The 25,242-nt window shown below is 31.1% G+C and overlaps 1 protein-coding gene across 3 annotated transcripts in view; it reads left to right on the top strand.

Moving 5' to 3' along the window:
* Positions 1 to 13,816, top strand: part of Taf12 (TATA-box binding protein associated factor 12) — a 31,435-nt gene extending 17,619 nt beyond the window's left edge. For all 3 annotated transcript variants that reach the window (XM_075370107.1, XM_075370109.1, XM_075370108.1), the window contains one exon: positions 1,069 to 13,816. In XM_075370107.1, the coding sequence (XP_075226222.1) occupies positions 1,069 to 1,196 (128 nt within the window). In that variant the 3' untranslated portion in view covers positions 1,197 to 13,816. The remainder of the gene's footprint in view (positions 1 to 1,068) is intronic.
* The last annotated feature ends 11,426 nt before the right edge of the window (positions 13,817 to 25,242 follow it).

The raw sequence follows: 25,242 nt of genomic DNA, 5'->3' as shown, positions 1-25,242 counted from the left end.
TTTTCCTCCTAAATAGTAGTATTTATTTTCCCAGCGAAATCGGAAAAATTATATTATATTCTATCATATATTCGGGCTTGTTTTTATTAACAAAGATTCTCATGCTAATTAATTTATTCAAATATAATTATTTGATGGTAAAGTAATTAATTGTTCAATTATTCATTTAGTCATGCCCCATTAGAAAAAGAAATGTCATTTATTTCATCAAAAATTGATATATAGTTGTTGATAACTGTATATTCTTTTGGACTGTAATATTTACTGCATAGATACTGGCAGTTATTTTATATAATTAATCAGAGCAAAAAAAATCGTGAAAGTACAATTTAAAAATATGTTTGGGCATAAATGAGTTAAATGACTTACCAATAAAGATTCTTCTTTTTTATTCTGGATAACACAAATCACAGTTTCCTGTGTTTATTCAGATAAGTTAATGGAGTACAGAGTCATTTCATGTAGACAAAGCTTAATATCACTGTAATATCCTGTTAATTGTGTGACAAGATGTTCTTATTTTTCATAAAGCTCACTACATATATTCTCCCAAACTAACACTGCATTGCTACTTGAAGCTGTTCAACATTTTCCAGATAATAGATGGCAGCAGTTGAGTGTTCTTTTTCTTCTCCTGTACAGACTTCCATAAGTCAATCTTATTGTGTAGAATGATGTTTCCTATGATTATTTATGTTCTCTAGTCAATAGAGATGCCCATTATCAGTCATGGCTAAACACTGACTATTATGGCGGAAGGTAAAGTGAACAAAAGACATACATGATGTATGCTGGTATTTAAATAAGTAAATATGAATGCATTGCAAGAAATTACAACTAAAAGTGTTTATTTTAAATCAGTTCAATAAATTGTATCAAATGTTTGTGTATCATTCAGTTTAAATGTTAGAATTTAATATCACAAGAAACTATACTCAAATAAAGATTTGGAAGTTCACATATTTCAGTTTGGACATTTTTTTGTAATGTTGCTATTTAAATAAAACTGTACATTTTTGTTTAGCCCATTTGTAATAGCTGTATTTGCATTCATTCATTTTTTTTCAGAACGTAATTGGAATATGTGGATACCTGGATTTGGTACAGATGAACTGCGGCCTTATAAACGTTCATCAGTCACTGAAGCTCATAAACAAAGAATGGCTTTAATAAGAAAAACGTTAAAAAAATATTAATTACATTGATTTTTACCATTGTGTAATATTTTTTTTATAATTTGTTACGAATATAGTACTTTGTGATGTTTGGAAAAATGATATAGAACATCTGTTTCTGTTAAATTATTAGTGTAAGTTAATTTTACTAGTTTTATAAGATACATACTTATTAATATTGATAAACTTGTTGTATAATGTGATTCAATGCCTTCATATTTGTTTTTATGACAAGTTCTAAATAACGATTTTTGTTAGAAGATTTAATTTTTTTTAATGCCTTTAATTTAAAATGAAGAGGTTTTGTATTATGGTAATTTGTTTATGTGTGTAAAATAATGAATTTTTTTATCAATTGTTTAAATATTTAATACCTTAAAAATATTTAATTTTTAAGGTTATTCATGAGAAATCATTTCTGTAGATGACACCTGAAATGTTATTATCATCGCTTAAATATTTTCAGTCTGAATTTAAAATTACCTGTTTCACGTTTTCTTAATGTTGTTTGTATTTTTAAAATTACTTTCATCTCAGATTTAAGGAGCGGTATTGATCAACATCAAAACTGGCAACAGTTAGATTTAATTACAGCTTAGATTTATCATAAAAAAATATGCTTTCTGTTGAAAATATTTGTTAAGAAAAATTTACACATTCAGAATTTTTGTACAAAAATTTTATTTACATATAAGATTTTTCTTTGTTGAAATTATAAATAATGTTTATAATATAGGACTTGGTAAAAGAATTTTGATAATTGTTGTACACACATTTTATTATATGATGTGATGCATTAATAGTATTTCATAGAACAAAGTTCCAAATACTATTAAACTTTATTTTACAACAGAGACTATCCCACATTCATGTTAAGGTATGACAGCTTCGGGAATACTTTATTTACTTTGAATTTACTTTATAATGTTATCAAAAGCTATTGCATGGTTCTGAAATAAAATAAGGAAATTTTGAAAACTGTATTTGCTTTTAAAAAAAACTTTTCTGGTTGCCCATAGATTAATTGCCCAATCTTGAACATTTTAAATTGTGAAAACACCAGTTTTAGAAATTCTTACAATTTGTCCAGATATTTTTTTTTTTTTTGTAACACCGTTTAATTCCTACGAATTGCCTTGAATCTGTTAAATGATATCTCATTTCCAATTACAATCAGTTTATATTTACCTATAAGTTTCAATAATATATTATAGTCATTCTATTTCTGTTCATTGTTTACATAAGTTTCATCATGTACTGTGTAATGAAAATCCAGCACTTTTATTATTTTCACCAGGTTCATTAGTATTATTTTATTTATATATGCTGGATTGAACCAATTGGATAATGGTACATGATTGATTGTAGTTACTGATATAGTTATTCTTGTTAACAACTAAATCTCTTCTACAATATTTTTATTTTATAGTTAAAATATTTTATTCTCTTTTAATAATGCATTGGTTCTTTCATTATATGAGTAAAACAGTCCTCTTTAACTGATGAGATATAATGTTAATTTAGTGATGATAATATTATTGAGTTTTCTGACGTGCCTTCTAAACTAAATAAATACAGAAACTAGATTCAGTTCTAATTGTGGACTTTTGTTAGTTCTTATTTCGCAATCTAAGTTCAACATTTTTAGCTAGGCTGTATTTATGATGGGACATACATGCCGGTTTCCTAACCACCATAAAAACTAAATTTTAGAGATCACTAAAAGATGGAAGAAATTCTGCTCTAGATTCTGTGATGCTTCTTTTATTTAAATCATTCTTAAATATATATTTACAGTATGCTATTGTGGGAAAAAAACAATTACTATCTTGAGTTATATTCCTGAGTTTTTGATAGAATTTTTTTTAGTTGCAAAATAAGTAACTAAATAAAGTAAACTTGAGTACATCTGAGTGATGAACTGTAAGAAATGTGATCATATCAATTTAATACCTCATCATTCTCTTTATAATTAATGCAGAAGTGTTAATTCTTGGTAGTTCTCCATTTTAGCAGTGCCACTCTGAATTTTTTGTATTTTATGGTATTCAAGATCAGTATTATTAGTCAATGTAAGATACACACGTTCTCCTACATTTTATACTGAAACCTGTTAGTGTTCATCTGCAGAAATTAAAATTCAAAGAAATTTTCAGATTAATGAGGCACCATCATAATGGAAATACAAGCCTACTACTTTTTTATTTCAGCAGCTTCACATTCAGTTTTGTAACTTTTTCTTTTCTTTCACCATATAATTTTAACTATAAACTTTCTTAAAGTTAGTAATAAAAACGGAAGGTAGGTTAAGGCTAAGTTTATATATTTAAAAGTTTTTCTTTTTTACACATATCTCTATTTCTATAATCATGATGTAGAACAAATACATTTCACTACTTATGCTAGGTAATCACGTATTCATTTCTGATGGCCAGACCCATTTTATAGCTGACAATATTTCATAGCAAGTCGTTTCCAATTTGATGGCACCACAGAAATTCAGCAAAGTAATTTTCCATGTGATGTCACATGGTTTCATGATGTCTATTTTCCTTTTTAACAGATCCTACTTCCTTTTAATCATTTGGATATAAACACTCACATCAGTGTCTAAAAAACTGAAATTGTGATTCATTTTAAATTACATTAATCAAACTTCATTTGTTGTATATGCGCCCCCAATAATCTAATGTTATGGTTGATCCTTTTTCTATATTTTCCTTATTGGCATTCAGTAATGTTGTGGGTGATTTATCTGGGACTTTCAGAAAGAAACATTCATTCATCTGTTTCACTACTGACCACTTGAAAACCCACTGATATGGCAAGACCCAACAGGCATGGTTTTTCTGCTGCAAAAACAATATTTTTATTGATTTTGATGATCTTACTGTGACCCCCCAGTTTTTGTTTGCAGCCTTGTGGAACAATATTTTTGTACAGCTTTTTATATTTTGCTCTAGATTTCAACCTTTTAACACATTTTTCACAGAAATAATTATTATAATCCACCATCATCCAGTAAAACTCATAATCTCACCATTTTATTGAAGTTAATTCCTGGGTCCATGAATATAAAAATGGAACTGCGATAAGGAAAGGCATTTTTAAACTTTTAAACCAGTTCCTGTTACACTTACTAATGGCACATGTTACAGCATCATACAATGCCTTTGGTCATGTATAAAATCATTTCATGTGACTGATTTTAGATATCAGTTGCTAAGAAATGATACCTTGATCAAGAAAAATTTGACTGCAGCTTCTTCTATTTTCAGAAGATATTGCAACACAATTTCCCATTATACAAGGAAATTAACATTCTTACTAGTGAAACAAGAACAAACTATATATAGAATGAACATGTTCGAGAAGAGTAGTTGTTTACATAAAATATATTATTGGAATTATTAGCATTATTTATTATGAGTCTTAATGGTTAAATCAGATTTAAATTAAAATTATTTTGATGGAAACAATGAAAAATAAGTTAATAGTTATTAGCTATTTTGATAGCTAATAAGTTATATTAGCTAAAAGAATTAGCTATAATAATATTAGGATAATGTAGCTATAGTAACTATAGCTATACTATAATATAGTATAGTAACTATAGCATAATTAGCTATAGTAATATTAGCTATTTTAAAATAGCTAATATTACAGCTATTATTTTAATAGCTTATTCTACTAGCTATTTTAGCTAATTAATAGCTAAAAATTCTATTAAATTTGGTATTAAGTTTGATTCTGTTAAATTCTGATGTTATTGCTTTTATAAGGTTTAACAACCATACTGAACGAACCCAAACATTTTATGCATTAGTCACTGCCCACATTTTTTAATAGCTGGTGTCATTAAAATGGAAAAATGTTGGACCCATATTTCCATTATGATGGTGCAATAGTAAGTCAGAAAAATGTTTTCAATTTTTTATTTTTTAAGGTTGAAAAATAATGGATTTTATTGTAAAATGGTAGGTACATAAATAAATCATTAGGTATAAATACCAACCCACTAAAGTGGGTAGTTGTGAACGCATCTTCCCAAATCAGCTGATTTGGAAGTCAAGAGATCCAGCGTTCAAGTCCTAGTAAAGTCATTTATTTTTACACGGATTTGAATACTAGATCGTGGATACCAGTGTTCTTTGGTGGTTGGGTTTCAATTAATCACACATCTCAGGAATGGTCGAATTGAGACTATTCCTGAGACTACACTTCATTTTACACTCATACATATCATCCTCTGAAGTATTAACTGAAAGGTAATTACCAGTGGCTAAACAGGAAAAAGAAAGGAAAGGTATAAATACCTAATTATTTATTATATAGAGCTCGAACACATTAAAAAAGGAAAATTCAGAATTGCATTATTATAATAGAAAAGAATCCAGTTTTTGAGGCTACATTCTGAGAATACACCCCATTATGGTAAGACTTTAGCCAAATATGAATTAATAGATCAGTTGTTTATTTGTGACCTGGATAGGGAAAAGGTACTTCTTGCCTCAAACTGAGCAATTTTGATATCATGCTTGTTTGAAAGAACATAAATTTCTGAATAACTTTATACCAAATTCATAATACTGCATCAGTTAATTGTTAATTTGCATTAGATTTATTCAAGCATTTAAAGAACCCTCGTTTTGAGAAAAAAGCAATCAAAGTTTAATAACAGTTTCCTTACATTAAATGAATGTTAAAGATGATTCTATAATGATAGTGTTGCTATTATGGAATATTTTATTGCTTGCTTTTCTTGCTATATACACTAAGAAAATTGTAAAATAATAAAAAGTAAAAAATGACTTATAAACTAGTTAAAAGTTCTTATGATTATGTCTGATTGTCACAGACATAAGTTTAGTAATCACTTATCTGGGCAGTTCACATATAATCAGTTTTTTAAATTTTTTTTATTTAAGATAACTTAAATTTTTCTCCTCTTCTTCTACTTCTCCACACAGTTGGTCTTTAAATTGCTCTTTTCAGTATAGTCTGGTATTTTCATACAAGTACATTCTTTGCTCAAGCCAACAGGAATCATTTCTTGAAGATTAGTATCTATAAGTTTATCTTTGTCAGTAACGACGTGCAAGGTTCTACTCCATCTAATTCAGTTTTACAAGATACCTTTCCTATCCATTCTTCATTAAATTCAAACTGAAGATATTTAAGTAAGATTTGGAATTCTTTTCCATCCTTGATTTTGGAAGTAATCTTGCCAATAATACACCTTAATATTCACCTCCTGTTTTTGTTACCAACAAGTACAGCAGAATTTATTTTGGATGTTGCAGTATATTCTTCAACAACTTTAGCTAACTCTGAAATTGATGATACAAACATATTTTTGATTTTTTTTTATAAAAACTAAAGGCCCAGTCAATGAAAACTTACTATGACCCACTGGCAAAAACTATAAAATTATTTTCTTTTCATACCAATGCCCCATGCGAGATATGCCATAAGTATATTATTGTTATTCTGAGCCACGCAGTTATCTGAATATATTGCTTTCTCACCATGGCTGTAATTTTTTAAATAATTTTCAAACAAACTTATTAAATTTGCCCCTTTACTAACACTTGATCTCCCAGGAATTAAGTAATTGTACTGCTTACTAATTGTTTCACACATAATACCAAAAATTCCTACTTTAAACAGAGTTAAAAATACAGTGGGCCTGGTTGTAATGGGTTGGAAGATATGTGCACTTGCTGAGCCGCATCGAAACTGTAATGAACTGAAGTATTTAGGGAACATGAATTTGGTGTATTACTGCAATGAAGTTGTAATCAGTCTTTTAAATCTCTTGTAACAGTACGATAATTATCTCTTCCTAAGCTACAAATTCTAGATGACTTCTCAAAGTCAATACATTTTCCAGTTTTTCTTGTTCAGATGCAAATTATAGTTTATTAAGGGTTGTGTAATTTGACTAACAAATTTTACACAAATCATATTTAGGTTTCATGATTACAATATCACTGCAAGTCTGTCTCCAAGTGGAACTAAACACACCTATTAATAAAGGTTTCTCATGAAGCGTTAACAATGAATCACAATATTTATTATACAGTTTTTTTTTGTATTACTTGTAAATAAAATTTTGGCATATGCATTTTTAAAGGCTGGGATCCTACCCGGTAAAAAAATTGCATGTTATTCATCATAACTGTTAATGAACTTAACAGGTTCAATAGATTTAGATAGGAACACTTATTTCACTAACATCTAATAATTCAGGGGTTGATTCATCTGAACTAGTTCATAATCACTTTCACTACCATATTCTCTCAAAAAAATATTCATTAATGATGTTATAATCATCATCAGGTATATCATAATATACACCGGGTCATTAAAAACTTTTACTTTTAAAATACTATCACTCATTTTGATAACAAACATTAACCTGAAATGCAATCAAAACACACAGAACTATATGTGGCAAGATTTGTTCATACACAAGTCAACCAACTAAAATTTAGCATTTAAAAATCTTTCATTATTTAAAAAACTGAAAATACTATAATTAAATTAATTGTATCAAAATTGAATTAACATTTAACACCATTCAATGATGATAAAAATGAAAAAGAATGTTTTTATTAGACTAAAAAAAGGGACCTGTTGTCATTATGGTGATTGATTTAGTATTCCCAACAACAGGACCCTTTTCAAAAACATGACACTGGTTAAATAATTAGACATTTACTCTATCTTATTATTCCCTGTACTTGTAAATAACAGTTTCTGACAAGAAGTACATTTTCCTAGTACTGGTCACATTTTAAGGTACAGTTTTTATTTTATATTTTAGAGAAGCTAACAATTTATAGTATTTTGAAAACTAAGCATATTGTACAATCTTTAATTATTTCTAATACTATGTTATTTTCCTTATTGTTACAAAATTGTGCTGTGTTCATGTTTTATAAATTAAATTAATAATATGATACATTTTTTTTTCAAACCTCCTTTTTAAAAGAAAATCAGGAAGTCATTCAGATACTAATGTTTATATAGGATAAAAATTATAGTAACTAATATTTTAAACTAAACTTAATGTAACAAAATTCAAGCTGTGTGTTCTTTTATCAAACCCATATTAATCACAGGACTATTTCAGTAGAAGAACCTCTGTTAACTGAAAGAAAGGGGAAAGGCGGTTTCAGATATTTAATTTTTTAAAGTTTGAGGTAAAATAACTGGGTCAATGTGAAGAATTAGACTATTTACATATCATTTTTTATTTTCTTGCAGCAATATCTCGCAATCACTTCATCAGGAGAATGTCATGGGACTTTAATTCATATATTTCATACAGCCTTATTTAATAATGTAATTAAATAAAAGGCATTGAAAAACTCATCAGCGATATCTTGGTTGTTGGTCTATGCTATGATTTAATCATCTGCAGCATTGTTGTTGCCCTGTGGTTAGGGCAGTACTGTCAACAATGTCTTGATTGTTGAAATTTTATTTTAATTCATCCCTTTTGAGTCATTCATTCACTTCAGCTTTATTGATTTCATCAGATCCTAATATTTTCCCCTTATAAAATCCTGAAGATTCTTCTTTTTTAAACTAATTTTCAATCAATATCCCATCAAAAAGCTTGTCCAAAAATGTTTGCAAAGTGGATGATATTTTCTCACAGCACACCAGTAAACAACATCTTTCATGTTAATTATTTTCAAGATTTTGGATACACTATCACCCCTTGGTCTAAAGGTGGATCAAACTTATTGCATTTGATGGTAAAAACTTGACTATTATGTCTTGTTGCACAGGTTCTGAGGATGCATTGGTGTATTATCAATGAGTAAAACAATCTTTCTAAACCTTGTCTCAAGAAACCATGCAGCAAACCAAAACATAACAGAGTTATGATTCTAATTTAATTTAATTTAGCCCAATCCATTTGGGAAAAAACACTTCTTTTTACTTGTAATATAAAAATTAAGTAAAAATAACTTGTAATACCAAAATTAGAAAATTGTGATAGAAGTTATATATTTACCTTAAAAATAAAAATGTTAAGATAGTGTGTTACCATTATATTAAAGTTTCATCAAGTAAAACAGAAAAAAGTGTTGTTATCTCAATGTATTTCTTCAATACCCAAGAAGCTGCTGTCTTTTAAACTATTTTCGTTTCCTAAATTTATCAATATCTTCAATAATATTTTCACACCAACTGCATCAATTTTATCAGTATAAAATTACAATTGTATGGAAGAAGATGCAACACGACACAAATTTTTTATTTTGTGATTTCATCTACTTGATAATGAATATATTTTTGTTTTACTGATTGTACTATTTTTTAAATTTTATTTTTAACATGCTTGTAGTGTACATGATTTTCTTTGATTTTAGCCATTCGGCAATTTCCTATTTTCAGATCGAAGCTTGGAATTTTTTCAGTTTTTAGCCAATGGTATGACACATTACCTATTACTACGACTGATTCTTCAAGTCTTCATGACTTTCCTTTCCAGTGAATTTATTAACATACACATATTTAAATAAATGTTTTAATGTTAAAAATAAAATTCACTTTTTCCTTTTGTTAATTAACATTATTTTTACTCAGAATATTTTTAATCAGTAAAAACTGTTACCGTTTATAAAAAATCAATTTCATCTTTCTGATATTAGCATTTTAAAAAGAACTTTATAAGTCACTTTTAAAACTTTATGATACTATCAAACTAATAATTATTTAAAAGACTTAATTCTAATGCTATATTAGAAACAATGTTATAAGAACTAACATATTATTCATGTGATTATTTTTGCTCATTAAATTATTTTTTGCCTCTTCAATTTTGACTGTACAGTACAATTTCTCTCGGAATCTGAAGGTGTCCTTATATTTAAATCATTATTGACCTTTAAACACTTATAAATATTTAATAAGATTATTGTATTATCCACATTTCACTCAGTGGCAGTTAGCATTTTAATTTTTTAACATTTTTATTTTACGTGATATGTATTTACATGAAAGAATACAGTCTTCTGAGGATAATTTTCTTTAAATACTACTTCAATTTTATTAAATTGATTGATCATATTTAAAATAAATATGTGTAATATTTTTTTTTATACATATACATAAATCATTTAATTTTCATTCATTGTGCAGGGCTGTCTTGTGAATCAAATTTTTCAATTTTAATTATTTTTTCTGGAATCTATAAAAAGTGTAAAAGTTGCCTTGTGTCATTTCATTAACAATGCATTGTTTTCTTATTATTTTTTGAGTCTGTAATTCTAACATCTATGTATAAACCATTCGGATCTCATATATGAAGATGCTTATCTTATCACTGTTGGATAAATAGTCACACTCCATTTGTGACTGACCACATTTAAAGTAAAGGAGATGTATTTCAGAAATATTGAAATTTTTAACCATGAAGAGGAACATGGTTGAAATAATTACAAGTATATTCCTGATTTGAACACTGCAGGAATTAGAAAAATGTTTAAAGGTTTATTGCCAGCTTATTTAGATTCAAAATTCTCATAACAGTGTAAGAGGTCTCATGGATCCTCTTTTCTACTTCTTCACACAAAAAAAGTGGGAAACATTTTTTCTACATGAATATCAATAAAATTCTAAAAACAGCTTATTTATATAAAGTAAGTCAATTTGCATTACTTCTTTGGCAATAAAACAATGCTTAGAGTTCAAACTCTACTAGACAGTATTTTCCTTTCAAACCTTCATTTTAAAATGTTCTTTAAATGTTGTATCCAGAATATACAACATTATATCTATATTTATATTAGTATAAATATAATATTATATATTTAGTAGATCTATATTTATATTGTCCCATGTTCATGGGTTGACAAGCATATTGAGAGATGGCAAATGTAAAATTTCTTACACATATAATTTATTTGCTCTTAAATAACTTAAAACGTACAAAATAGATTGATCAATCATAAATGGCCAAATGCAATTCCAATTGTTTCTAGAAAAAGAACCAAGTTTCTGGTTCGGCCTCTTCTGTTTATTCTTAATCCATTCAATTGAATTTGGATATTTATTATTTTTCCTCTTCACCAAATTACTACTTTCATCATTATTATTATCATCACCATTGTCATTGTTGGTTGAAACAAATTTCTTCATTAATGTCTTCACACTCTAATGATGTAACCACATGTAATGTTATTATATATTTTATTGTAAAATGTTTGTGCAATTTTAGCAACCACTACAACTAACAGTTTACCTAACCTCAAAATCAAAATTAATAAACTTAACCAATATAATAAACTAGGCACGTAACTGATGGGGAAAGAACTATAATGTTAGTGCCAGAAAATTCTAACTCCTTTTATAGACTATAAAAACAAATAGTTCATATAGTCATAAGGACTTAAAAGCTTTTTTATTCATTAAATTTGTGATTTTAAAAAATATTTGTACCTTGTAATACAGAGGGGGGCAGTATGCAATTTTTATTCATCCTTTCCCTATTCTTTCTTTTCTGTATGTTGTCAATGTTCTTTCTAGTATAACTGTTGAACTCTGATTTATCTTTAATAAAATTTATTTCTCTCCAAAAATCTCCAGATCAAATTGTACCCAGTTACCACTGTAATCCTAGCATTATGACATAGTGACAGCTTTTAATGCATAAAATAAAATCATTATACATAAATTTTCTAAGGGCTGAAGTCCATCCAAATCATATTCTGTCAGACTGTATATCTTTACAGTATTCATATCTTACCATTGTGATTTGTATCCAGTTTTAGATAATTGTGTTACCCTTGTCCTCAGTTGCTCTTATTTCTAGTTTATAATTTATATTACCTACATGTACTACTTTTCTAGATATAAGTGCCCAATTATATTTCAGAGTTATATCAGAATATAGACTAGCAAATAATTGATAACTAATAAAAGTTTCATTTCATTTATTTATTTGAAATGTAATTTTAGTTTTGTTTTCCATTAAACAAAATCTATAGTACTGTACTATAATTCAAATTATATTATGTATAATACAAAATTAAAGATGAACATATTTAATTAGACATGTTTTAGCTGTCAAATATAATAAAATGTCAAATTATGTTGGAGAAATCCAAAGAGATCTTCAAGAAATTGGCTTGAGGGTTGAGGACACCTGTGATAAAGTGAAAATTAACTACACACATCAAAACAATAGATTCAGTATTAAAAAATTAGAAAGGTATAACAAAGGTCACAGATGAGGTCAGGAAGCAACGATCTGATAGATTGAAGAAATACTGAGAAAATCGAAAGGCCAGACTATTACAGAAATTCAAGAGGAAGTGATATATGGATGACTAAAGTGGTCCAATGTAGCCTCAAAAGTATTAAAAAAAAAAGTCAAATTTTGTAATACTCTGTACTTTTTTGTGTTTGGTGCATCATCTATTATGTATTCGATACAGCATATTGGTATGCAGTAAACATTAATAAGAAATGACAGGACCATTTTTTTGTGCAAATCAAAGTTCATTTTAACAAAAGAAAAAAGAAGCGAGCAAGTGAAACAATTATTTTATTATTTTTCTTGGAGTGATAACAGGCTCATACCTAATTAAAATAGCTGTATTTATTTTTTTTTTATGTGGTAGATGAGAAAAATTAGACCATGGTTTTTGTGTGGTGGCTCTGCTTATATCTGTTGGTTGTACAGTCATCTGACCTGAGACTGAGTCATCCCTTAATAAATATAAAAAATGTATATATGTTATGGTATATACTGTACCTTTTTTTTTTTCATTGATATCACCACATAACCTTGAAGCTTGTTCATGGATATGGATATGGAAATTTTCTGTATCAAAAAAAAATTATGTGAATGCATAATCCTGTTAAAGTAGTGTTCATATAACTTAACAATTTTTTTAAAGAAAACATTCAACTTATTACTAATTAATTTATTCCTGAAAAAATCTAGTTTGTAATTTTAGCAGTGCTAGGATGAATTAAAAAGCAAGTTACATCTTAACAAAATTACTGTTAGTCGTAAAATAGATTCTTGTATGGTATAAACAGATTTTAATCCACACTTAACAGTTCTTTTTCTTTATTTACTTTTTTTTTTTAAGTTGAAATTTTACTAATTTAGTATACTTGTGGAAAATACAATTTATTAGTGCAAATTGTAAAGGTTATGAATGAATGGATAAATGTTTTGTGTATACAGTCATGGATCAAAATTGAAAATTGATTAAAGGAGTTGCTTGGAACTGGAAATAAAATATTACAATATTAAATTGTAATTAATATTGAAAATAGAGAATGCTTAGAATTTTTTTTGTTTACTATATTGTGTTTTATTTACTTGGTAAGTGATTGGAGGATTTTTGTAAATGCCAGAAGCTCCACTACTAGCAGACATTTTCAAACTAGTGGCTGAAATAATAGATTATTTTTAAGCAACTTCCTTTGTTCATTGTTTCTTGATGTAACTTATTTTTGATCAATTCTTGTATTTTTAGTTGATGAAATTTTATTAATTAAATTTTTATGAATTTGTATTTCATTTTAAGTCATTAGTTGTGATAAAATGTTATTTGTAATTTTTTATATGAAAGTAATAATTAAATTCTTGTTACAGTTTAAAATATTTATAGAAAATTCTCCTTTTACATTAAACCGTACCCTTGATCTTTTCTTAATTTCACAAGGTAAGAACTATACTTTGTTTATGTGTGAGGCTCAGTTCAAAAGTAAGAGCCGATAAGTTATAACCAGCGATTGTTAACACTGATTGTTCACACCGCAATAGCTTTAAAGGGTCTTTGGGCATGAAACCGTTACATTGCCATTAGTTCATCATTGTTTGCCTTTGCGAGACAGTGTGTTAAAATGAGTGCGGTAATAACAAATCCCTCCAATTGTGAAGTTTGATCAGTGATTAGATTTCTAAACACAAGAGAACATAATGGTGTGAAATTTACCGTCAATTGTGTGAATCATGGGCCTATCCCAATGAATAACTGTGTATATCCCAAAGATATTTATCAGAGAACAGCCGTCAGCTAACTTAAGAGTGTTTCTTGCTGATTGAGCCAAATTTTGTGAAATCTGTGTACAAGTGCACTATTTTGCTAAAAAAACAACCACCTTTCATTGAAGGAAAAGTGAGACAATGTTGTCATGAGTTTTAAGGAAGGCCATTCAAATTTTCATGATGAACAGAGAAGTGCCAGCCCTATTGTCCAGGTTGATGATCTCATTGGACGTGTGAATATAAACGTGAGAAAAAATTGTCACTTTACGATTAGCAGTCTTTCTCTAAAATTTTCAGAAGTTTCAGGACAGTGTTGTTAAGAATCATGACTGACACTCTAGGCTGTTGTAAACTGTGTGCACAATGGGTGCCGAAAACGTTGACTAGTGCTCACAAAGATGATTGACATCTGCACGTGCTTTTCTCAACCACTTTAACCATGAAAGAGATAAATTTTTTACCAAATCACTGGTGATGAAACATGGATTTCATACCTAATGCTGAGACAAAATGACAACCCATGCAGTGGCATCATTCTGGTTCACCTAAACCGAAAAAATTTAAACAAACCCAGTCTTGAAGGAAATCATGGCAGTTGTATTCCAGGACCAAAAGTACTTTTGATTGATTTCATGGAAACTTTAGCACCCATCACATCACAGGTCTATTGTGAAGCACTTACTAAACTGTTGTACAAGTGAAAAAAATTGGTTGGCTTCCTCCTCATGGCTTTATTCTTACAAATATTTATTATATTTTATTGAATATTATAAGTATTTTTCATTACAAATTAATTTTCTCATGATAAATTATTATTTGCATCTTTAATGGTAATAATAACACGTCAGCAAGCACAAAGCTGAATAAAGAAATTATTTTGTATACTAAGTTTCTTTTATACTCATTTATTTGAGGCAAACAAAATCAAAATCAGTTTATTGATTAATTAAGAAATACTACAGTCTAAAATTTTTAATATAACATTAACCCTTTCCAGCTGATAAATACAAATTAATGTGTTAGTTAATTGGCTGAATTTAGTACACAGATTGCATCACAATTATTGTTTAAAATGCAATGTCTAATGTTAGTTGATATTTTTTCTTAAAGGTAATAGATCGTTTGATTTTGGGTTCAGTTCTTAAGTAAGAGCTTTTATTTTTTCACATACCATTTCATCCACCTCATTTTCGTTGTTAAAATATGTATAGAAATTATTCTCAAGACATTATATTTAGAATAAAATTAAATGTTTTAAAACTGAATTAGTTCTTTTTAAAAAGCTTTGATTAAGATCTTTTCAAGCCTGAATTAATTTTTATAGAATTTTATTCAGTCACATAATTACAATCTAGGACATCTGAAATTACTGCATTTGAAGGTTTTTTTTCAAATTATATATGTCCCAGATTTCAATTTATTGGATATGACGATATGGTAGCCCCAGACTTTTATCCTTAATTTTTTGTAATACAAAATTAAGGTTAAAAAATTATTTTGAAGTGTATTTTTATTTAGCTTTTATTATATTACTCTCTTGAAATAACATATGTTTTCGTGTGTTGCAACTTATGATTTTTACTCACCACTACTTCTTCCTTCTTGTATGTACTTCATGTAGTGATGATTTCATCGCTGCGGTCAATACTACTTCTACTCATATTTTATTCATTTAAATACAGTTGGGATATGACACCTAAATCACCTGTGCTGTGCAGAAAAGTCTTTTACATTTTTTGCAAGATTTACTTCATAAAAAGCTGATGTTGTTAGAGAAGCTGTTATTAGAGATCTAAATATCTTTCTGTAATTACTGCATAGTCTTTTAACATGGCTAAGTCATTTTGTAATTTTTTTCATAATTTCCATAAAATCTGTACTGAATAGGATTTAAATATACAATTTTTGCATGTTGTTCTAGTCCCATGATACCGAATGTCAAGAGGGTCAGTATATTAATACTCTAACAAAGTCATTTTTTCTTTATCTGTCATTGATATAAAATTGAAATATATTTTCCATGTCTTTTCTTCACTTAGAGTTTGTCTTTTTGGTTTTTTCCTTGGTAAATCAAAGAATTTTTCAGATGAAAAATTCATTGGGTTATGATATGGCTATCTAGTTATCTAGGTTATAATGGCTATCTAGCCATTATATCATGACCCAACTGAACAAATTATTTTTATATTGGGTAAATTTTTTTATTACTATTTTAGTTTGATTTTTATAGCTTGACATATCATATATTTAAAAACATTTGAACTATCTATTTTCACCAGGCACCGTGAGTGGTAGCGTCTCGCTCTTTCATCTGGAGGTCCCAGGTTTGGACCGTGGGATTTTTCATACACTACAAAATTCTGTTTCCATATCTCACACACAAGCTTCAAGCTTATATGGCAGTATCATCAAGAGAAAAATGTATTATTTGGAAACAGTTATAAAACAATTTGTAAAATGGTGGTGGCAGTATCATCAATAAAAAATGTATTATTATTTGGAAACAGTTATAAAACAAGTTGTAGAAGAGTAGATGTTTACTAACAATCATAATTCAATGTTTTTACATTATGTTGCTTATACAGAGTGGGCCAAAAGTAACTTATCAATTTTTTTTTTAATAAAACATAAATTAACTTAAAACTAATTTTTTACTTAAAAAATACAGAAATAAAGTTTACAGAAAAACAGTTTTGACAGAAATAAAATTTCTGTCAAAACATGATTTACTGAATTAGGTTTTGAAAATAATATCTTTTAAATTCTAACCTCTGAAGCATTCACAAATCTAGTCTCTTTTAAGTAGATTTCATAAGAAAGCTACCAATTGTAATGGGTACTATAATTCGACTTGTGGAAAATTTTTGACATATCTTCACGTTTCACATCCCCCAGACCCCAAAACCACTGTCAGCTCAAAAGTTTATATATACTAAACAATTAATATATAAGCTTAAATAAATTAATATATATATATTTTTTTCGCGAACTGCATTAATTTTGCACCAATCACTTTCAGATTGTTCCCTAAAAATAACTTGACCCAAAATATTGGTCGAGTTTGTTAACGGCCAAAATCAAACCCCCAAGGGGTGGAAATGGGGTGGCTTTTTCAAAAACGTAAAATATTGCTATAACTTTCTTATTAAGTAAAATATCGAATTTGTTTGAAGTTCCTATTCTTTGGATAAGGGTCTAAAACTTATCTGAATAAAGTTTTTTGATATCACCAACCATTGGCCCAGGAGTGGAAAAAACAGGGTTTTGAAAACAAAAAAGATTATACCTCCCTTAATAGGCACAGTTTTGAATCGATTTAAAATTGTCATTAGTCCTCTAAACATTACCTAAAACTTTTGTCTGAAACAATTTTTGATATGACCAACCCTTATGGCAAGGGATGACCAAAATGTTCCTGGTATTGTATGATGGGGCTTGTATGCTAAACATATGAAACTTTTTTCACATGCAACCATTGTCATATTGAGTGAAGTTTTTCTTAACTTTAAGGTGGAAAATTTTTTTATCCCCTACTTAGCAGCGGTGAAATCTACCTCCATCTTCCAGTGTGCCAAAAGGAATTTTATTTATAACACATTTTACATAGTTAAAAGCAATGTTTCTTCCATTGCTGTTACTTCAGCTTAAATGTTGTTTTTAGCATATTTTGGGGTTTAATTACATCAACCTTTTCTTTCATTCAAATAGAAAGTTACTGACTTCTGAAGAAAGTCAGTAACTGTCAAATCCGTGACTTTGGAGGCCAAAAAAAATCTAAATTTCTCAAAATTATTTGACTCCCTAATTTTTACCTAAGTAACTCCGTTGTGGATCTGCTGGTATGAGCTGTGTCCATCTTGCTGGAACCTCTTTGACATCTTCTCCAAGATCCAGAATAAAAAATTTCTCAAGCATTTGTTTGATATCCATTGATATTCGTTGTCACTGAAACACCATTTTCTTCAAAAACATATGACCCAATGATTCTTTGTTAAGAAAGAGCACATCACATTGTAACTTTTTGTAATTGTAAAGGATGTTCATGTGTAATTTGGGAATTGGCAGTGCCCCAAAAACAAGTATTTTGTTTGTTGACATAGCCAAAAAAATGGAAATAGGCTTTGTCGCTCATCCACAAATTGGGCAAAAAGGAGTCGTTAGTGTTGTTAAACTGCCAGCAATATTCCAGGCATAATTTGTAATTGTTCAAGTCCATTTTATGAGCTAATTGGATTTTGTAAGAAAACATTTTTAAATCCTTATGCTACATTCTATGCAATGATATTCAATTAATGCCCGATGGAGTGGAACATTTTCATGTTGACATTGTGGCATCCTCCAATACACTGTTACAGACTCAATATTTTCATTATTTCTGGAAGATCTTGGTATTCCTCATTTCCATCTCCCACTGATCCAGTCTGTTCAAATTTCAAAACTGTTGCGCAGATTGTTGTACCAGAAGGTGATTTTCTAATTTTGTAAAACTTTCAAAATTTTATTTGTTTCTGAAACACTCCTCGGACTTTCCAAGTAAAATTTGATTATTTTATTCTTTCTTGGAGGGCGTATTTCTACAGAATGAATCTTGTTTTCATTTAAGTTTAATCTAAAAGAAAAAAAATTATATATTAATAATAAAAAAAATTGTAAATTTTTTTCATAATAAGTGATTTTTGGCCAACCTGTTACACTGTCATTCAATTTTAATGTAAAGAGCTGTTTTTTTAGTAAAAGAATCTTATTTATGTTAAAAACAGTAATTTATTGATTTTTGTTAAAATCTATATGTATTTTTTTTATTTATTTTTTTTAATTCACCATATAAGCTGGAATCTTCTGGATGAGAATATGAAATGGAAATTTTGTAGCATATGAAAAATGCCATGCCTGACAGATTCAAACCCAGGATCTCCGGATGAAAGGCAAAGACACTATCACTCTGCCACTAAGATCAGCAGAGTTGTATTAAGAAATCTAAATGTTATTAAGAAATTGTATGATGTTTGACATCGTTAAGTACCTCCATAACATTGATAAACATTAAATTTATATTATAGAAAACTTATTAATGGATTTATTATGAAAATATGTTTAAATCAAAAATTTATAATTTGAAAATATATAACTGAATTGATCAGATAGCAAAATGACGGCAAAAATTTCCATCTTATTTAAAGTTTATTTCTAAGGATTCTAAATTAACATAAAACACATGTACTTCTTTAAAAATACAAAAAAATTTAACTTATTTTTAAAGTAAATTAATTTTTGGTCATAGACAAGATTAAAGTAGGAAAAATCAATCGGGCAGGAAAAATTATGGTAAATTATTATTCTTGACGGAGCAAACCAAAAATAATTGTGTGACCTGGATTTACACTAAAAATTCTGTATGTTCCATCATTCTAAGAATGAACATTTCTGTGATATCAAAACAGAATTACTTTTATAGTTGCATATAGTAGATAAAAACTCTGGAAATGGAAAATATAAAATTAGTAATTCGTAACAGAATAAAAAATATTAATAACTTTCAGGAAAATTAATTAAAAGCTAACCCCGACGGGGAGTCTTATTCTTTAAGACTTTGGGGGTTTGCGTCCCCACGGACCTAGCCTCTGCAGGTTTTCTTCCCACTATACAATGAGCTGCGTACACAATTACTACACAACAACCTACACTGACATTTCTTACATTTACACTCGGTGGTGTCGCGACATCTTACGAAACGCAACCGGAACCCAAGGTGGGAACAAATCGTGCCCATGGGTGAATGGCTCTACGTAGTGAGTCTCAAACGATGTCCTCTGGGTACCAGGGCGAACCCAGTTGTATTTAGCTCTAGCTCCAGTACGCGCGCGCTCTGCTGGAGTGGTCCATTTTTCGCCGGTACTCGTGGGACCAAAATTTCAGTTCCAATAATAAACACAATGATGGTAGGTGGTCCATCTGAAAAAACCACCAAATCCAGTCTTGTGAAGAGACCTCGGTCAGCTTTGTCTGACGAGGATAAAAGTCCTACTGAAGAGAACCACAACTTATTAGAATCGAATTCTAAAAATATTAGATTCGTTGTTCTCAGAAATAGTCAGGAAGATGGCTCCCTTCAAAAGGTTTCACCTTTTTATTAAACAAAACCATAACAGGTGCAAGTGGCTCCCCGAAGAATATCAGGAAATTACGTGACGGATCGATTCTAATCGAAACATTCAACGATGAGCAGAGTCGATCTATCTTACGTCTCCGTAATATGGGTGGTATAAATATAAGTGCAGAAAGCCACAAAACGTTAAATACGATCCGGGGTATAATTTTTTGTCGAGACCTCTCGGATATAGATATCTCTGAAATAGTTGATGAGCTTTGCCACCAAGATGTTGTTGAAGTGAAACGTATAATGAAACGGCAGAACGGAACACAAGAACCGACACCGTCTCTTATACTAACATTCAATCTCCCTGTTCCACCAGAGAAGATTAAAGTGGGTTACCTCTCGGTTCGGGTACGACCATTCATACCCAACCCACGGCGATGTTTCAGATGCCAAGGTTTTGGTCACACTACAACATCTTGCACGAAAACTGAGATCTGTGCTCGATGCGGTAAAGAAGGTCACAACGATACTAACTGTGAAGAAAGTGAAAAATGTGCAAACTGCAGTGGTCCACATACAGCCCGCTCACGAGATTGCCCAACTTTTAAAGAAGAAAAGGCAATTCTCAAAATCTGTACGGAGCAAAAACTATCTTTCCCGGCTGCACGTAGAGAATATAAAAAGATAAACAATTCACGGAACCTGGTTAAACCAGATGTATCTTTTGCCACCGCTACATCAAACAAATTCCTACAAATGTTAATAATCAGCAGTGCGGATCCTGCAATGAGCTTAAAAAACTTGTTCAGATGCTTTCTGATCAAGTAGCTTCATTTACAGCCACTATCTCAGAGCTGACAAAAATGAATAAAAAGTCCTCCGTCGCAGTTAGTGAATTCAACAGTGTGATACATACGAAAGTTCCTGTTCCCAAAGTCGTACCGGCACGAGTAGCGACTATCACCGTAAAGGGAACCCACATAACTATTTCCTCTGGGATGTCAACTGCAGCATCCCAGTCAAATAAATCTCCTCCACCATCACCTCATATACTAGAGGATATAGTTGAAGAACCACCCGACCCTAGGGTATCAGAGTTCTTTAAAATAAAAAATACAAACAAGAAAAACCGAATCACGTACAGCTAATTTTTATATAATTTCTGAAATGTAATTATTTAATTTTTTTACACTTATGAACATTATTCAGTGGAATGTTCGAGGTATTCGGTCCCGCATTGAAGATATTAGAGTACTGGCGCACGCACATGATCCACTAATCATGTGTTTCCAAGAAACTCACCTTCTACAACATGACCCAATTACACTCAGAGGATACTTCTGTGAGAGATACGACTGCCTAGTAGACAGTAGGGAGAGTGGTGGAGTGGCTATCTTCATGAAGAATGGGGTGTCGGCTACAAGAATTCAACTAACCACTGTCATTCCTGCTATTGCAGTAAAGGTCTCTATCCCCTTCAAATTGCATATCTGCAACCTGTATCTCTCACCGAATACTGAGTTCAGTGCTCTAGATGTCTCAAATCTCCTCACGCAAATACGATCTCCATCGTTAATAGTAGGAGACTTCAATGCCCATCATATTTCCTGGGGCTCAATCTTCTGCTCCACTCGAGAAAATGTGATAAACAGAGTGAGACAAGACTTGGACCTTTGTCTACTGAATAATGGATCACACACATTCATGTCCTTATCATCTGGTACTGTATCTAACATTGATCTCTCCATATGCTCGCCGAATTTACTCCCTCATTTTAATTGGTCTGTTTGTGATGACTTTCACGACAGTGATCACAGACCAATTATTATTGGTTTTGATGTAGACTGCGAGATTAAAAGAAGGCCACGGAGATGGATTGTTGAAAAGGCGGATTGGAATGGATACCATAAAGCTTTCCAATCGCAGTATGACGATGATGCGAACATCCTTGACCAGTATTCCTCTTTTACGTCCATGATACTTGAGAATGCCAACAGATATATCCCACAAACATCGGGTAATCCTAGACGTCCTTTCGTTCCATGGTGTAACGATGATTGCAAATATGCTATTAGGAATCGACGGCAGGCACTACACAAATTTAATTGTAGGCCTACAGCTGAACACCTAAATTTATACCGCAGGGCTAGAGCGGTGTGCCGACGGGTATTCTTGAACGCTAAGAGGAATTCATGGACGAAATACGTGAGCACTATCTCACGCACCACTCCCACGTCTACTATGTGGAAAGAAATTCCTGCAATTTTCGGATCACCGAAACAATCTATTCTCGGTCTTATTGATGAAGGAGAACTCCTTTCATCACCTTCGGCAGTGGCAAATAGTCTAGCAAAATCTTTCCGCTCGGTGTCTCTCACCTCATCATATAATAACGATTTTCAAAGGTACAAAATACAGATAGAAGTATTATCGTTAAACATTGGTGATTCGGTTGGTGAATTAAACACCCCATTCGTATTTAAGGAATTGTTACATGCACTTAAAAACTCACGGGACACTTCCCCTGGACCGGACAACATTCGCCTTTCCATGCTTTCACACCTTCCTAATTCGGCACTACAACAACTTTTGAATATTTTCAACGGTTTATTTCTGAACAAGTCTTCCCACCCGGCTGGTCAGAAGCATTTATTATACCAGTACTAAAACCTGGTAAAGACCAAACCAACCCCTCAAGCTACCGCCCTATTTCATTAACAAGCGTTTTGTGTAAAATAATGGAGAGAATGGTAAACCGCAGGCTTACATGGTACTTGGAGAAACATGGCTTTCTATCTCCAGAACAGTGTGATTTTCGACAAGGACGATCTTCCATTGACCATTTAGTGTCACTAGAAACAGCCATACAAAACGCTTTCCTCAATCGCCAACATCTCGTCGCTATCTTCTTTGATATAAAAAAGGCGTATGACACAGCCTGGCGACGTGGTATTCTTAACACCCTCAAAGAATGGGGAATCAAGGGCAATATTCTTGCTTTTATCCGGGGATTCTTAAATCACCGAACAGCTTGTGTTCGGGTGGACGATTCGCTCTCAGATAGTGTCATCTTGGAGAATGGAGTGCCTCAAGGTAGTGTATTAAGTGCCACCTTAATTTCTGTAGCCATAAACAGTATTACCAAATGTGTGCAGACTGCTGTTTCATGTTCTCTATTTGCAGACGATTTTGCTATTTACATTGCAAGCCGTTCAACACCCACAGCAGAGAGACTACTGCAGAACACTATATCTCACCTTGGAGCTTGGTCCAGGATTACTGGTTTCACATTTTCATCCGAAAAAACAAAATGTGTAGTTTTTTCTCGGCTACGAAACCCTTCTATTCCGCAAGTTTTTCTGAACGGAGAGACTATTACTATTTCTACCTACGTCAAGTTTTTAGGTTTATTTTTTGATAGGCGACTTACTTGGGTCAAACATATAAAAGAATTAAAAACAAAATGTTCCAAACTTCTAGATATGATGCGAGTCCTTACTAACACCAACTGGGGAGCCGATAGGTCATGTATGATACGTTTTTAATATTCCTTTGTTCGCTCCCGTTTAGATTATGGTTGTGTCGCCTACTCTTCAGCTCGTCAAACCGTGCTTAAAATGCTGGATAGTGTACATCATGCTTTCCTTCGGCTTGCCACAGGCGCGTTTAGATCAAGTCCTGTTGCAAGCTTACTTGTAGACTGTAGTGAACCATCACTTTGGGATAGACGAGACCAGCTTTTATTATCTTATTTTGCTCGTCTCAGAGGACAGCCAAATCACCCGGTTCTTGAGTCAGTCTTTAGAAATCCTAATTTAGGAAAGTATGAGGACCATCCACGTCATACTGCACCTGTAGGTGTCCGTACCCGGCGTCTGCTGCAGCATATAAATGTTGACACACCGTCATTCTTTCCTACGTATCCTTGCTCATATCCTCCGTGGAGAATAAACCTTATAAATTTTACTTTTGACCTTACGACATACAATAAACAATCAACACTACCTATTGTCTTCCAGCAAATGTTTCAGTGTGTTCTCTCCAAGATGAAACCAGACGCGGTTGTATACACTGATGGATCGAAACAAAACGATACCGTTGGTTGTGCATTTGTTGTCAATGAAAGAACTTATATGTTTGGTCTACCCGGTATTACGAGTGTGTTTACCGCTGAACTATACGCTATAAATAAGGCTTTAAACATCATTAACCCTAAATATAGAAAAATTCTTATTTGCAGTGACTCGTGTAGTGCTCTCCAAGTCTTAAAAAACTTTTATTCCAAACATCCTATCGTCATTGAAGTTTACAACGCAATCGCTGAGTTGAATAATCGCAACACAGAAGTAACTTTTTGCTGGGTCCCTAGCCACGTAGGGATTCCAGGTAATGAACATGCAGATTCTGCTGCCAAAGAAGCATGTAATCAGCCTCCTTTCACCAACCGAATTGCTACCTCTGATTTTATTAATTGTGTAAAACAATCACTGAGAGCGTGGTGGCAAGGTGACTGGACGGCTACCGTTGATAATAAACTTCAGACAGATTAAAGATTCTGTGTTACCATGGGACTCCTCATACAGAAAAACTCAGCGTGAGGAAGTAGTCCTTTGTCGACTGCGGATAGGATACACGAGAATCACACACGATTACCTGATGACAAGAGGACAAGCGCACGATGCAACTGCCCCATGACTGTGCACCATATACTAGTGGATTGCATATGTTATGTGGCGTTGCGTCGTAAATTTAATCTACCCAGAAACATCCGTGGTGCAATGATAATGAAATTTTAACCCGGTTGTTTCTATTTCTGCGTAGTGCTGGGTTAATGCAAAAAATTTAATATCGTTGCGTATATTTTTTAATGCTGGAAGAGTTTTTAATAAGTTTTTTCTGAGTTTTTGATTTTTTTATCCGATTAGGAGGAGCCTTTCACA

Source organism: Lycorma delicatula, chromosome 7, assembly GCF_047948215.1.
Source record: "Lycorma delicatula isolate Av1 chromosome 7, ASM4794821v1, whole genome shotgun sequence".
Classification (NCBI taxonomy): Eukaryota; Metazoa; Arthropoda; class Insecta; order Hemiptera; family Fulgoridae; genus Lycorma; species Lycorma delicatula.
The sequence above is the reverse complement of the archived record's forward strand: the minus strand, read 5'-3'. Positions and strand labels throughout refer to the sequence as shown.